Source organism: Borostomias antarcticus (assembly GCF_949987555.1).
Source record: "Borostomias antarcticus genome assembly, chromosome: 12".
Lineage (NCBI taxonomy): Eukaryota > Metazoa > Chordata > Actinopteri > Stomiiformes > Stomiidae > Borostomias > Borostomias antarcticus.
Window position 1 is genome coordinate 8,864,771 of NC_140245.1, and position 12,991 is coordinate 8,877,761.

The 12,991-nt window shown below is 51.3% G+C and overlaps 2 protein-coding genes across 3 annotated transcripts in view; both read right to left on the bottom strand.

The window, feature by feature from the left end:
* LOC311315683 (retinal-specific phospholipid-transporting ATPase ABCA4-like) overlaps nt 1–8,590 on the bottom strand; it is a gene marked incomplete at both ends in the record, with an annotated part of 33,514 nt that extends 24,924 nt beyond the window's left edge. Inside the window, 8 exons of the mRNA XM_084446387.1 lie at nt 1–158; nt 2,451–2,540; nt 4,008–4,205; nt 5,588–5,715; nt 6,506–6,645; nt 7,956–8,097; nt 8,208–8,301; nt 8,525–8,590. The exon at nt 1–158 is cut by the window's left edge and continues 83 nt beyond it. Coding sequence (XP_084302513.1) covers nt 1–158; nt 2,451–2,540; nt 4,008–4,205; nt 5,588–5,715; nt 6,506–6,645; nt 7,956–8,097; nt 8,208–8,301; nt 8,525–8,590 — 1,016 coding nt within the window. The remainder of the gene's footprint in view (nt 159–2,450; nt 2,541–4,007; nt 4,206–5,587; nt 5,716–6,505; nt 6,646–7,955; nt 8,098–8,207; nt 8,302–8,524) is intronic.
* A 1,600-nt stretch (nt 8,591–10,190) lies between these two features.
* The window catches only part of LOC311315972 (rho GTPase-activating protein 29-like), a 39,462-nt gene continuing 36,661 nt past the window's right edge, over nt 10,191–12,991 (bottom strand). For both annotated transcript variants that reach the window (XM_084446704.1, XM_084446705.1), the window contains 2 exons: nt 12,608–12,929; nt 10,191–11,988 (listed from right to left, as the gene is read on the bottom strand). In XM_084446704.1, the coding sequence (XP_084302830.1) occupies nt 10,855–11,988; nt 12,608–12,929 (1,456 nt within the window). In that variant the 3' untranslated portion in view covers nt 10,191–10,854. The remainder of the gene's footprint in view (nt 11,989–12,607; nt 12,930–12,991) is intronic.

A 12,991-nucleotide genomic window follows, 5' to 3' on the forward strand; every position in this document is an offset into this window, starting at 1 on the left:
CAGTTGAAGGAGAGGACCCTGGAGCCGCCCCCCTCAGGGTAACCGCAGAACAGGTCCGACAGGATGGCCATGAGGCGGCTGAACGAGGAGGCACCCCCTGCCTGGAACAGAGGGTAGACCACCCCGAAAAGCTCCTTGGTGCTGCTCCTCTGAAACAGCTGTGGAGAGCAGGGGAGAGAGGGGTAAATGTGTGTGTGTGGGGGGGGGGGTTAATTACAGAGTGAGGATGACATGTCAGCATTATGTCAGTGACGCTTGGGTTCAAAAATATATACGTGGACTGGAACTTGTCGAGTTGCGGTCCTCCTCGACTGTGTCAGAGAAGTGCTTTGTCATGCCCAAGTCTACGGTTCGGTTCCCACGAGACTCGGCTTCTGTCTGCCCAGCTGTGTTTCCCAGAGGCTCGTTAGCTCAGCAGGTGCAGGCTGTTTAGAGATGATAACGGTGTTTACAATATTGACCCTAAAACACTCAACAGAAAGACACTGGATGCTGCTTGTCTTCCGTTGCTATAATTTGAGTTAGCTTCGGGTGAAATTATTTTGTCACTTTGTTTTGAGACTTTGTCCATCAAAACAATCCTCGGTATGTGTTTTTTTTTTCAGATTGTTTTGGGGTACTTCTACAACCACATAACTATTTACCAACCACATTCAGCCTCTGGCTTAGTCAAATATACATTTCTCCCAGTTACAGCAGAGATGAATGTGACTGTCAGGATGCTATCCCAGATAGCAAGCGGATCTGGGCCATATACAGGCCAGATCTGGCCCTTGTGGCTTAGTTCCGGCCCATATATGGCCCAGAATCATTACGCATCCGCTTGCTATCTGGGATGTAACCACACCCAGGACTCAGCGGATCTAGCACTGATCCACAGGTGTCCTCATCCTGCTCCTTGATCCAGCAGGAGCCAAATCACCTCACCTGAGCTCAGTAAAGAAGCACGAGTCATAGTTTTAACGACAATGACACAGCCTTTTTGTCCATGCTATGTTGTAAAAAAAATTTGTGGGGGGTTTTAACAAATGTGAACATTAAACAAAGGTGGTCCTCGGGATGCTCACAAAATATGTAAACAATACTTCAAGCAATAAACACAACTCTGACTTATAGTTTCTCCAGAAATTACAAGGATAGGTACTATCACAATAACTTCCTGCATTTTTGTGTAAGTACAGTACACTAGCTTTGCACTGTAAAGTCTCACTTCCTGTTGAAGAAGGGAACAGCCTGTGTCTCAGAGCTGTTGAACAGGATATAAGTCTGCATAGCACAGCCCCAGGCTACACTCACATACACATGTCTTGACTATTTTGCTACAGTATCAAAGTTTGTAATCCCACTGCAATATGAAACTGTAAAGATGTAATTCAACACAGATTGCAAGTTGTTTTGTTATGGAATGACTCATTCGCAAAATATGTCCCCCGCGTGCACACACACACACGCGCACACACACACACACACACACACACACACACACACACACACACACACACGCACACACACACACACACACAGACTGAAGACTCTGTCCCCCCCACCCCTCTCTCTCTCTCTCACACACACACACATACACACACACAATTGGGAGAGGATATATAGTGTAGGTGATGAGAGCTTTTGGCCAGGCTTTCTGTCACCACGGCGATGGGAAAGATTGTAGACACGCCTACACAGGATGTCACCTCCTAGGAAGGTCCCACTGGGTCTGATCCACTGGCCGGACTGATGGGTTACCCAGGCCCGGACGGACACACACACACACACACACACACACACCACTCACAAACACACACACACACACACACGTACACGCACACACACACATACACACATACTCAAATGTGTGTGTGTGCACGCACGCACACACAAACACACACACACACACACAACCACGTGACATGCTCTGAAGATAAACCCACAAAGGCTGTTAGGTGTGTCCAGGTAGCCTGAGGCTGAGGACATGACACCGAGTCGCAGGGCCACGGACCCACAGCCAGCCTGTACCCAAAACAAGGCCACAAGAGATACAACAGATACACTCTCTCTCTCTCTCTCTCTCTCTCTCTCTCTCTCTCTCTCTCTCTCTCGCTTTCTTCTTTCTACTTTCACAGTATTATGTTGTTTGTAAGCAGGGCACGTCTGTAAGAAACCTGGTCTCAGCATGTTCTTCCCTATCTTAATAAAGGCCTCTGTCTCTCTCTCTTTCTTTCTCTCTCTCTTTCTTTCTTTCTTTCTTTCTTTATCTCTTTATCTCTCTCTCTCCCTCACTCTCTCTCTTTCTCACTCTCCACTCTCTGCTCTCTACACACTCAACCCCTCGCTGAACACATCGTTCAGTCCATCTCGGGGGGGTTCCTGTTTCCCTCAAGGACCCGCGGAAACTTCGAGTTTCCTGGAAGCTAAAAATAAGGCGGGGCTCCGATCCAGGAGCACGTACGTACCTCCCGGAGCTTCTCCGACACCCAAGAGAACGCTCGACCCCAGAAGTGCAGGTCGGCCCCGTCGGAGTAGCCATCCAGGACCCGGGGCAGCTGGGAAATGAAGCACAGGAACAGGTTGAGAGCGAGAGCGCGCGGATACAGGATTCAGGCAGGGGTACTTGTTTGATATGATAGCACAGCAATTATCTGCGGATTTCAACATACACTTTCACCTTTACAACCCCCCACGCCAAAAAGCATTAGCAAGCGGGTCTCAGATGGACGGGGGCCTATCACGGGCCGCGGGGCTGGGGTCTACGGAAACGGAGCGCGCCAACACAAACGCCCGCGCGAGATATCCTTCCTCAGACATTCCTCACTGCGGTGTTTGAATGAGCGAAGAAGGGAGGGAGGGAGGGAGGGAGGGAGGGAAGAAGAGAAAAGAGAGGGAAGGGGAAGGGGAGGAGTGGAGGGGCTGATGGGCCACGGAGGCCCGGGTTCGAGGAGAGGAGCGGTTGGGGGCGGGGCCAAGAGAAAGTCCACTGAGCTAGTAGTGTACACTACGCTTGGAGAGCTAATGGGCTTTGAGTCTAATGGGCTTCGTAGGGTTTAAGTTTGGCAGGATACTATGTGTAAACACTGCCAAATCAAGGATCCGCTTGATTTAACTTAATATTACCCAGTGCAGTGAAACCAATGAACCAGAAGCCAGAAATGTCAAATGTGAGGAAAATCAAATGCACCTCTATTACTTTGAAGTAATTTGTCAGTGTAATAGGTCTGGAGGAAATTACACCACTAAAAACAGCACACACACACACGCACACACACACACACACACTGCAATGGGCCAAGTCAGTTAGAAAACCACTACTGAGTCTTCTGCATGTATTTATACAGGAAACCTCAGCGGGTCTTAGCCACGCCCCCTCCAGGGAAGTGGGAGGGGCCAGGATAATCCCATTAGAGAAATAGGCCAAGAAGGATATTGCCATGACAACCCCTTTAGCCAGTCACCTGCCTATCCGCACTCCATCAAAGACGGAGGAGATGAGAGATAGAGAAGAGAGATAGAGGACAGAGAGAGAGAGAAAGAGACATAGAGAGAGAGAGGGAGAGAGAAAGGGAGAGAAAGACAGAGAGAGAAAGAAAGAAAGAAAGGGGGTAGAGAGAGCAAAAGAAAGAAAGAGAAAGAGAGAGAGAGGGGAGAGAGAGAGAGAGAGAGAGAGAGAGAGAGAGAGAGAGAGAGAGAGAGAGAGAGAGAGAATGGCTTCGGGCAGCCAGGCAGATGAGAGGGGAGTCAGTGGGAACAGAGCAGGTCAGATCCAACCCGACACCAACAGGAGGTGAGGTCTGGGCAGCCAGGGGGCGGTCTCAGGTCTTGGTACTTAGACCGGCAGGGCCCAGTCCAAATGAGTCACAGGACAGCGCTATCCAATCACAGCTGCCACAAGAACTCCGCTAGGCCGACTCCGTGACAGAGGCAGAACCGACACGAGGGAAAGAAGAACGGTTCACAGATAACGGAACGCGGCGACTGCGAAAGACGACGCGGCCCAGAGAAAGCCCATCACTGACCAGGCGGAAGATCTTGAAGAAGTCCACGTTGGCGTAGAGCGCGTCCTCGACCCTCTGCAGCCGCTGCTGGCTGAGGGCGCAGACCGCGCTGCGGACCCCGTAGAACTCCCGCCGGCTGGGGAAGATGATGAAGCGGTCCAGCAGCGCCAGGCTGCACGCGATGTCCTTCAGCTGCAGGTCTGGAATCCCGTACGCAAACTGACCCGGGGGAGGAGAGGGAGAGAGGAGGAGAGATGAAAAAGGGAGGGGAGAGGAGGAGAGGAGAGGAGGAGAGAGGGAGAGATGAGAGGAGGACAGGAAAGAGAAGACATGAAAAATGGAGGGGAGAGGAGGGGGAGGAGAGAGAGAAGAGAGAGGGAGAGAGGAGAGGAGAGAGAGAGGAGGAGAGGAGAGGGAGGAGAGATGAGAAAAGGAGGGGAGAGGAGGAGAGGGAAGAGAGGAGGAGAGATGGAGAGAGGAGAGGGAGGAGAGATGAAAAAGGGAGGAGAGAGGAGGAAAGGATGGGAGGGAGGGAAGGAGGGAGGGAGGGAGTGAGGGAGGGAGTAGAGGCAGGGAGGTGAGGAGAGGTTAGAGTTGGGTTAAAGGTAACCTGCTCCATCTGTTCTGTCTGGTATGGTATGTTCTGTCTGGTATGTTCTCAACAATCTTAAAGAACCATTATAGAGTTAAACATTTCACCTCAGAACACAACTGATCCAAATCAATAGCATTAAACCATGAGCCAGCATCTTCTAGGTTCATAATATGATTTTTTTTAAGTCTACCCCTAATATGGTCCTTTATCACTGGCAAATTGCACAGACCAACCAAGGAGGTAGGGACCAACCTGTCTCTCTTATGGACTCTGCTCTGGCAGACAGAAACTATCCCTGGCAACTGGGCAGAAAGCAGAGCAGTGATACAGTTAACTGTGACTAACCCAGGGGCGGATGGTGAATAACTAGCTGCTGAGGTTTCTCCAGCCAGCACCTTCCTGGAGGAGCAGCCCAGAGAGAGAATACACACAAACCCGGCCGACACCGGGGCCCGAGGCGCCCGGCCCTCCTCAGACGTCATGTTTACAACCCCGGCCAAACAAACCTTTCACGTTTCGTAACCAGCTACAGTCGAGTGAAGCACACAGAGAGCCGGCTTCTTTTTAATCCGTTTTGTAACTGACGACACAAAGACAGGAAGCAGTGTGACCACAGATCAACGATATGAACGGTATCACGGAGCAAGAACCAGGAATTTGTGGTATTCTGCAAAACTACATTTTGTGCTGACAAATCCGTCTCCTGTTTTTGCTCTTGCAGTATATGAACCAACAGGAACGTCGGCGATGGGTTGATCTGCTGCTGCCGCCTAATGAGCACCTTCAGAACCTGGTCTAGAACCTCAGACCTACTGTACTACCGTACCTGGTCTAGAACCTCAGACCTACTGTACTACCGAACCTGGTCTAGAACCTCAGACCTACTGTACTACCGTACCTGGTCTAGAACCTCAGACCTACTGTACTACCGAACCTGGTCTAGAACCTCAGACCTACTGTACTACCGAACCTGGTCTAGAACCTCAGACCTACTGTACTACCATACCTGCTCTAGCCGCACTTGGGCTTTGACCAGCGGGTGCACCACAGTGGCCGGCAGTCCGGAGTCTCGAAGCAGGAAGGCAGTGAAATTCTCATCGTCCTTCAGAATGTCCTCAATCACCAGCCCCCGGCCTTGGACAGGAAGAGAGAGAGAGAGAGAGAGAGAGAGAGAGAGAGAGAGAGAGAGGGAAAAGGACAGTCAAATAGAGGGAGGAAATGAGAGAAAGGGAAAGAGTGGGAGAGAGAGGGAGATTGAGAGGAGCACAGATAAGGGGGCTGACTGACGGGGTTTGATGATTGGGGTTGGTGTTTGAGTAGAGGGCTGGGAGAGTGACGGCATCGGAGGAAGATGAGGATGAGGGAGAGAAGCTGAGACTGAGGGACAGACTGAAGTAGAAAGAGAGGCAAGTAGAGTCTATGAGAGAGACAGGTAGAGTAGGATGAGACTGGGGGACAGACTGAAGTAGAGAGAGAGAGAGAGAGAGAGAGAGAGACAGGTAGAGTCTATGAGAGAGACTGAGGGACAGACTGAAATAGAGAGAGAGAGAGAGAGAGAGAGACAGGTAGAGTCTATGAGAGAGACTGAGGGACAGACTGAAGTGGAGAGAGAGAGAGACAGGTAGAGTCTATGAGAGAGACTGAGGGACAGACTGAAGTAGAGAGAGAGAGAGACAGGTAGAGTATATGAGAGAGACTGAGGGACAGACTGAAGTAGAGAGAGAGACAGGTAGAGTCTATGAGAGAGACTGAGGGACAGACTGAAGTACAGAGAGACTGGTAGAGTCTATGAGAGAGACTGACTAGTGCAGAGAAGAGTGGGTAGTAAAGGCTGAGGAAACGGCATGGCTGTAGTCATGGGCGCCATCATGGTGAGCTGGGCCGTGAGGACAGGGGTTTCGGAGCGGGGCGTTCTGTACTGTACCTATCACCCGGGCGGGGTCGTCCCGGAGGGTGTCCATGAGGTTGCTCAGGGTGGACAGCTCCTCCCACACCCTCCCCAGCTGCTGGAACTCCGGGTCGTCCAGCAGCAGCTCCCGGGAGTCGGCGTAGAACCGTGCCAGTCTAGAACGCACAACACGTCAGAACACACCAGAACACAGGAGCCTAGAGCACACAACACACCAGAACACAGGAGCCTAGAGCACACAACACACCAGAACACAGGGGCCTAGAGCACACAACACACCAGAACACAAGAACCTAGAGCACACAACACACCAGAACACAGGGGCCTAGAGCACACAACACACCAGAACACAGGGGCCTAGAGCACACAACACACCAGAACACAGGAGCCTAGAGCACACAACACACCAGAACACAGGAGCCTAGAAAACACAACACACCAGAACACAGGGGCCTAGAGCACACAACACACCAGAACACAGGAGCCTAGAGCACACAACACACCAGAACACAGGAGCCTAGAAAACACAACACACCAGAACACAGGGGCCTAGAGCACACAACACACCAGAACACAGGGGCCTAGAGCACACAACACACCAGAACACAAGAGCCTAGAGCACACAACACACCAGAACACAAGAACCTAGAGCACACAACACACCAGAACACAGGGGCCTAGAGCACACAACACACCAGAACACAAGAGCCTAGAGCACACAACACACCAGAACACAAGAGCCTAGAGCACACAACACACCAGAACACAGGGGCCTAGAGCACACAACACACCAGAACACAGGGGCCTAGAGCACACAACACACCAGGCCGCGAGTCTAGAACACACACACGACAAACATAGGAGCGTAGAGTACACAACACCCCAGAACACAGGAGCCTAGAACACACCCTAGAGCACACAACACACCAGAACACAGGAGCGTAGAGCACACAACACACCAGAAAGTGAGTCTAGAACACACACGCGACACAGCAGAACATAGGAGCCTAGAACACACAACACACCAAGCCATGAGTCCAGAACACACACACACGCACAACACCAGAACATAGGAGCTTAGAACACACAACACACCAGACCATGTGCCCAGAACACACACACACACACACACACACACACACACACTCACAACACCAGAACATAGGAGCCTAGAACACACAACACACAAGACCATGTGTCCAGAACACACACACACGCACAACACCAGAACATAGGAGCTTAGAACACACAACACACCAGACCATGTGCCCAGAACACACACACACACACAGCACCAGAACATAGGAGCCTAGAACACACTCTTCGGTTTAGAAAAGGCAGCTACAGTTGACTGAACCAAACTAACTGCTTGGGAAAGTACTGCCGGACTACTGAATGACTATAAACCAGCAGTGTCTTTCCTAGCGTTGTCCATCTAAGCAGAAACAGTTTTGCCGGGGCTCACATGGAGTTGTTGTAGTTGGAGACCACCCCAGGGGACTCTCCTCTGGTGGGATATCTGAAGCAGGGGTTGTTGGCGTTGCAGAAGATGCCCTGGATCCAGGGCAGGATGCCCGTGGACGGCAGGGCCTTGTTGGGGAAATGACCTAGGTGGACGCAGGGGGAGGACGACGTCAAACCAGACAGCCCAGGATGAATACCCAGGGCCGAGGGGGGGTGGGTCGTATTCATCTATCGGGGGAGACGCCAGGCTTACATTCATGCTGTTTGTAGAGCGGGTTGGCCTTCCTCAGCCACACCAGGCAGATGAACAACACCACCGGCCACAGGATCTCCACCAGGAAGCGGGTCTGAGCAGACAGAGGCGGAGCAGAGGAAACATCAACAGCCCCGCTGATTTGAACTCGAAAACCCAGGGGGGGGGGGGGGGGGGGGTTGAAGGAAGAGCTGGATCTCAACTCTGAGACTACGGTTCGGTCTTCTCACGGGTCCGGTACGTTATCTACTCGCTAGCGGGGCTTCTCTGAGGGAGGCATGGCCTGGCGAGCGGGTAGGCAGGCTGGACAGCTTTACCTTCTGTCTCTTGCGGAGAGTCCAGTTCTTCCACAGCAGCAGGCGGACTTGTCTGCCTGTGTTCATGGCTCCGCAGCTTGACCCCCGGGAGGGCCGAACGGCCGGCGATGCGCCTGGGAAAGAACAGCGCCTCGTCTGTTAAGACGCGTCATCGGATCAGCTGCACATTAAACAAGGGGGGCTCCCTTGAAAAAGAAATATGGGTCTCAAAGGGACTCCCTGCCTAAAGAAAGGTTAAATAATAATAATAATAATAATAATAACAATAATAATAATAATAATAATTATTATTATTTAAAACAAATCTAAATCATTACGTCATGTGTTTATGTGTGTGTGTGCATATGATGCAAGACAACTGCTCCGAAAAAACTTCAGTGCATGAACAAGCAGTGACACGGGCAGTAGATTACGCAGGACTCTGGGGAAGGCTGTGGTTCTAAAGGTGAACAGCTGTCCAGAAAACCAACCATGGGGGGAAGGAGGGGGGTGGGGCGGTACCAAAGGCTGTCATTATCTGTCTGCCAAAATAAGAGCAGTTTTCTAGAGTAATCCTGTCACTCCGCACATAATTAAGGCTGGAGATTTAAAAACAAACAGAACAAAAAAAGCTATCTTGAGCAGCTGCACGTTAGACCGAGGGCACTGTTGTGAATCAACATCCTAATTATTCCAGAGTAAAACCAAAATCTAAGAGTGTCACCTAAACGTTAATGTGATGCTATTATTGTGTTTGATGGGTTGTCCCCACTCCAGTGAAGCACGTCTGCCTGGCTACCTGCTGTCGTCGATAGCCCTTTTACCTCCATCTCTTCCTACTTCCTCGGTACACACAAGACGGGCCACCATGAAGAAACTAAGATCTTACCTCTAGTAGAAGAATGTAGAGGTCGTACGACATGTAGAAAGTAAGTGTGAAGACAGAGCAGGGTTAACCACAGACATCCGGCTACATCTGAGCTCCCTCCAACACTACCCAGACTCCTCTGCTTCCCACAGGCTCCAGGTCAGCAGCTCTCCTAATCTGATTGCTATAATCTCCCAGCTCAACAGAGACCTTAAAAAGACAACAGTCATCCATTTTGTGGCAGACTGATGTGACATCTTCTAAGGAGAATGAGTCCAAGTCTGAATGGGGGGTTCAGTGTTTTTTTTTTTTAGGGAGGTAATTGATGTATTTGTGTTGAACGTGAGTGATTAGGGAGTGTGGTTGGTGGATTTTGGTTAAACAGGTCAGAGGTGAATCGCTGTGTGAGCAGGTAGTTGACATAACTAATTAGGCTGGGGGAATGTGAAGGGGCTTGACAGGGAAGGGATATAATCACTAGAGCTTATTGGGGGCCGGGGACAGCACTGAGGCCTACATCTAGGTAAACTTACTGTAACCCCGTGACCTGATCAAAATGGTGGCATTACTATGGTTGGTTCACTACAACTGGAGACATGCAGTGAGCTGAGACCAGTCACACCATTCACTTGTTACTAACATTTCATACAGCTAATACTAGTGTAAATATATTTACAACAAGGCAAAAGTATTGAAAGCATCTTTTCAAGCAGAAAACGTTCAGGCAGCAACATAAGTAGAGTTTCAACTACACTTTTAATATGTAGCAAGAAGTTTTTCATGTCTTTTTCTTTATAGATGAACAAATCTGTGTGGCAAACGAGCAGTTTGGAAGCAAGTTATATAAAACGTAAACAGATACAGGAGTTAACATACAGTACAGAATCAGATGTACCAATCCTAAGGTTCTCTGAACAGACTTACACTGAAGCAGGTATAAAAATATGAACGGTGATAATTTTGTCCTCTTTTTTATAAACCTTTCATTAAAAATACTTAGTTAGCCCCTGTGGAAAACAATGCCATGTACTGCCATTTAGACCATTGCAAAACATTGAAGGTATCAATATTAGTTTTGAGTCTGCATTGAAATAAGTGCATTGTGTGGTTACAATAAAATAACATTTCACACATACAGAACAGGCTATTACATGCGCTGTATTATTGTAAAAATAAAACAAATAAAACATTTTTAATTTACTGAACTGAAATTCATGGTTGGCGGGAGTAACTTTAATCGAGTTAATTTGGATGATAAAACATCAATATTGACATCACACTGTTGGATGATACAGTATGACTCAAACATGCAACACAGAGTATGTTGGTGTACCTATATATATTTACATAACACATATAACACTTTCTCGGTTTGTTTTCACTGCACTAACCACTGATACAAAACAATGGTATTTTCCCCCTAATTTACAATATGGCACATATTCATTTACACATAATTTTTATATATATATATATTTTGGCTTCAGACAAAGTGGGCCTCTCTGTGTTCGAGCTCCTGCAGGTGACGAGGTCGCAGTCTTTGGTAGAGGGGCTTGGCCTCACTGGGGCTCAGGTCGTCGGGGCTGCCGGGGGCGGGGGACAGGGGGGGGGACACGGCGTCCGAGGTTGCCGCCTCTGGGTCGGCAGAGGCGGCGGCGGAGCCCTGCGTCTGGGGGCCTGTCTGAGGGGGGGTAGGGGTGGCGGCGGAGGGAGGCGCGATGGAGGAGGAGGAGGAGGTGGCGACGGCGGTCTGTGAGTTCGCCTGCAGTCTCAGCCTGCTGGCCGAGGAGGCGGGCGGCTTGTAGAAGGTCCCGGGCGGGGGCTGCAGAGTCCGGGGGGCCCTGAACGCCATGGGGGGGTTTGCCGAGACGCCCGGCTCGCTGGCGGAGCCCGCGGCGTCGTCTCTTTTGGCTGTCCTGAACGGCTTGACCGACGCTATGTAGGAGGCGGGGCCGGGGAATATGGCGGCGATGCTCGCGGGGGCGGGGCTTACAGCGGAAGAGGCCGCGGCGGCCGCTGCCGCCGCCGTCTTCCCTGTCTGGGCCGTGGCGGCGGACGGCAGGTTGTTCACGATCATGGCGGTCCTGGGTGTGACGTTATAGTGTTTGTACTTCCTCTCCCACGTTCTCCTCTGGATGGCCTGCGTGTCGATGAAGGGCGTGATGTAGTAGGTGCTGACCCGGGACGCGCCGCCACCGGGGGGGCGGGGCTTCTCGGGCTCCGGACACTCCTGGATGGTGGCGGAGACGGCGGCGGCGGGGGGGGAGGAAGGCGAGGAGGCGGAGCCGTTCCTCTCGCCGGCCTGGGCGGGGGCGGGCAGGCGCTCCAGGGGCATGCTGATTGGCCGGGAGACGAGGCGAGGGCGCTGGGGGCGGAGCTGGACGCGGGGGGCCGTGGAGGAGAAGGTGGCGGTGGCGGTGGAGGGGGGGTTGAGGCTGGGCCGGCCGAACACCAGGGTGGACCTCTGGATGTCGGCGGCGTTGGTGGGCTGCAGGCCGTTGAGGCGGTCCAGGGCCGTCGCCTCCCTCATGTCCGTCCCCGGCTGGACTGCCGTCATCTCGTCCAGGATGCGGTTGGAGGGGATCACGGACGAGTGACGCTTGTAGACTTTGGCGCTCTGTGGGGAAACGAAAGCATTAACATCAACAGCACTTAACGCAGCGTAGCTAGGCTTCCTAACACCCAGTCAGTCAAAACTTTTACCTTACACTTCTACCACTCTAGATCAATCTACTACAACCCAAGTACAGTAGAACCTCAGAGATCCGAACCTCAGAAAATCCGGTCAACCGAACTGGTGTCAAAACTGGAGGTTTCCGTCAAACTGAACAATTTACTGTAAAGTGAGCTTTAAAGTGACCTTTATTTTGAAAGTTCTCAGTCACTGCTGAGCTTTTGTCAACAAGCGATTAGCAGTGGCAGCCTGCATTCCATGTTTTCAGCGAGTGAAAGAGAAAGTGTGCACTGCACATTCATCTGTGATTTGACTACACGTAGTAGCTGGTAGTTTGATTGCAATTTCAATGCCTTTCTGATTGTTATAGAGGGTATTTATTGATTTATTCTGAGTGTAAACGAAATAAAAATTCTATATTTTGTAAATTTGGTGTATGGAAATAATTTCAGAGATCCGAATGCCCCTCATTCCCAAAGAGTTTGTATCTCTGAGGTTCTACTTTATGTCTAAATCTCCCTGTTGATGCATAATGATCCGAACGTCCGTCCCCCCAACACACCTCTTTGATGTCCAGTAGGGAGGTGGAGTGCCGGCCGAGCCTCTGCTCCTTCTCCGGGGGGGCGGCGAGTCTGGGGGAGACCTGGCCGGCAGCGGCAGCGGCAGGGAGGTAGGTAGGCGAGGCGGCGCCGCCGGGCGTCACGTCAAACACCGTCTGGAAGTGGCGGACGAGCAGCTCCACCATCAGCGCCTGGTAGGGGTAGTCCACCAGCGAGGACAGAGACACCTCGGCGTCCGCCTGCCGCGGCTTGACCAGCGTGGGGCCGAAGATGATGCCCAGGTTGCTGGCGGTCATCTTGTTCTCCTCCGCCTGCTCTGTCACTCTGGGGGTGGGAAGGGCGGCGGGAGGGGGGGTTAGGACTACTCAATGAATTGACATTTTATA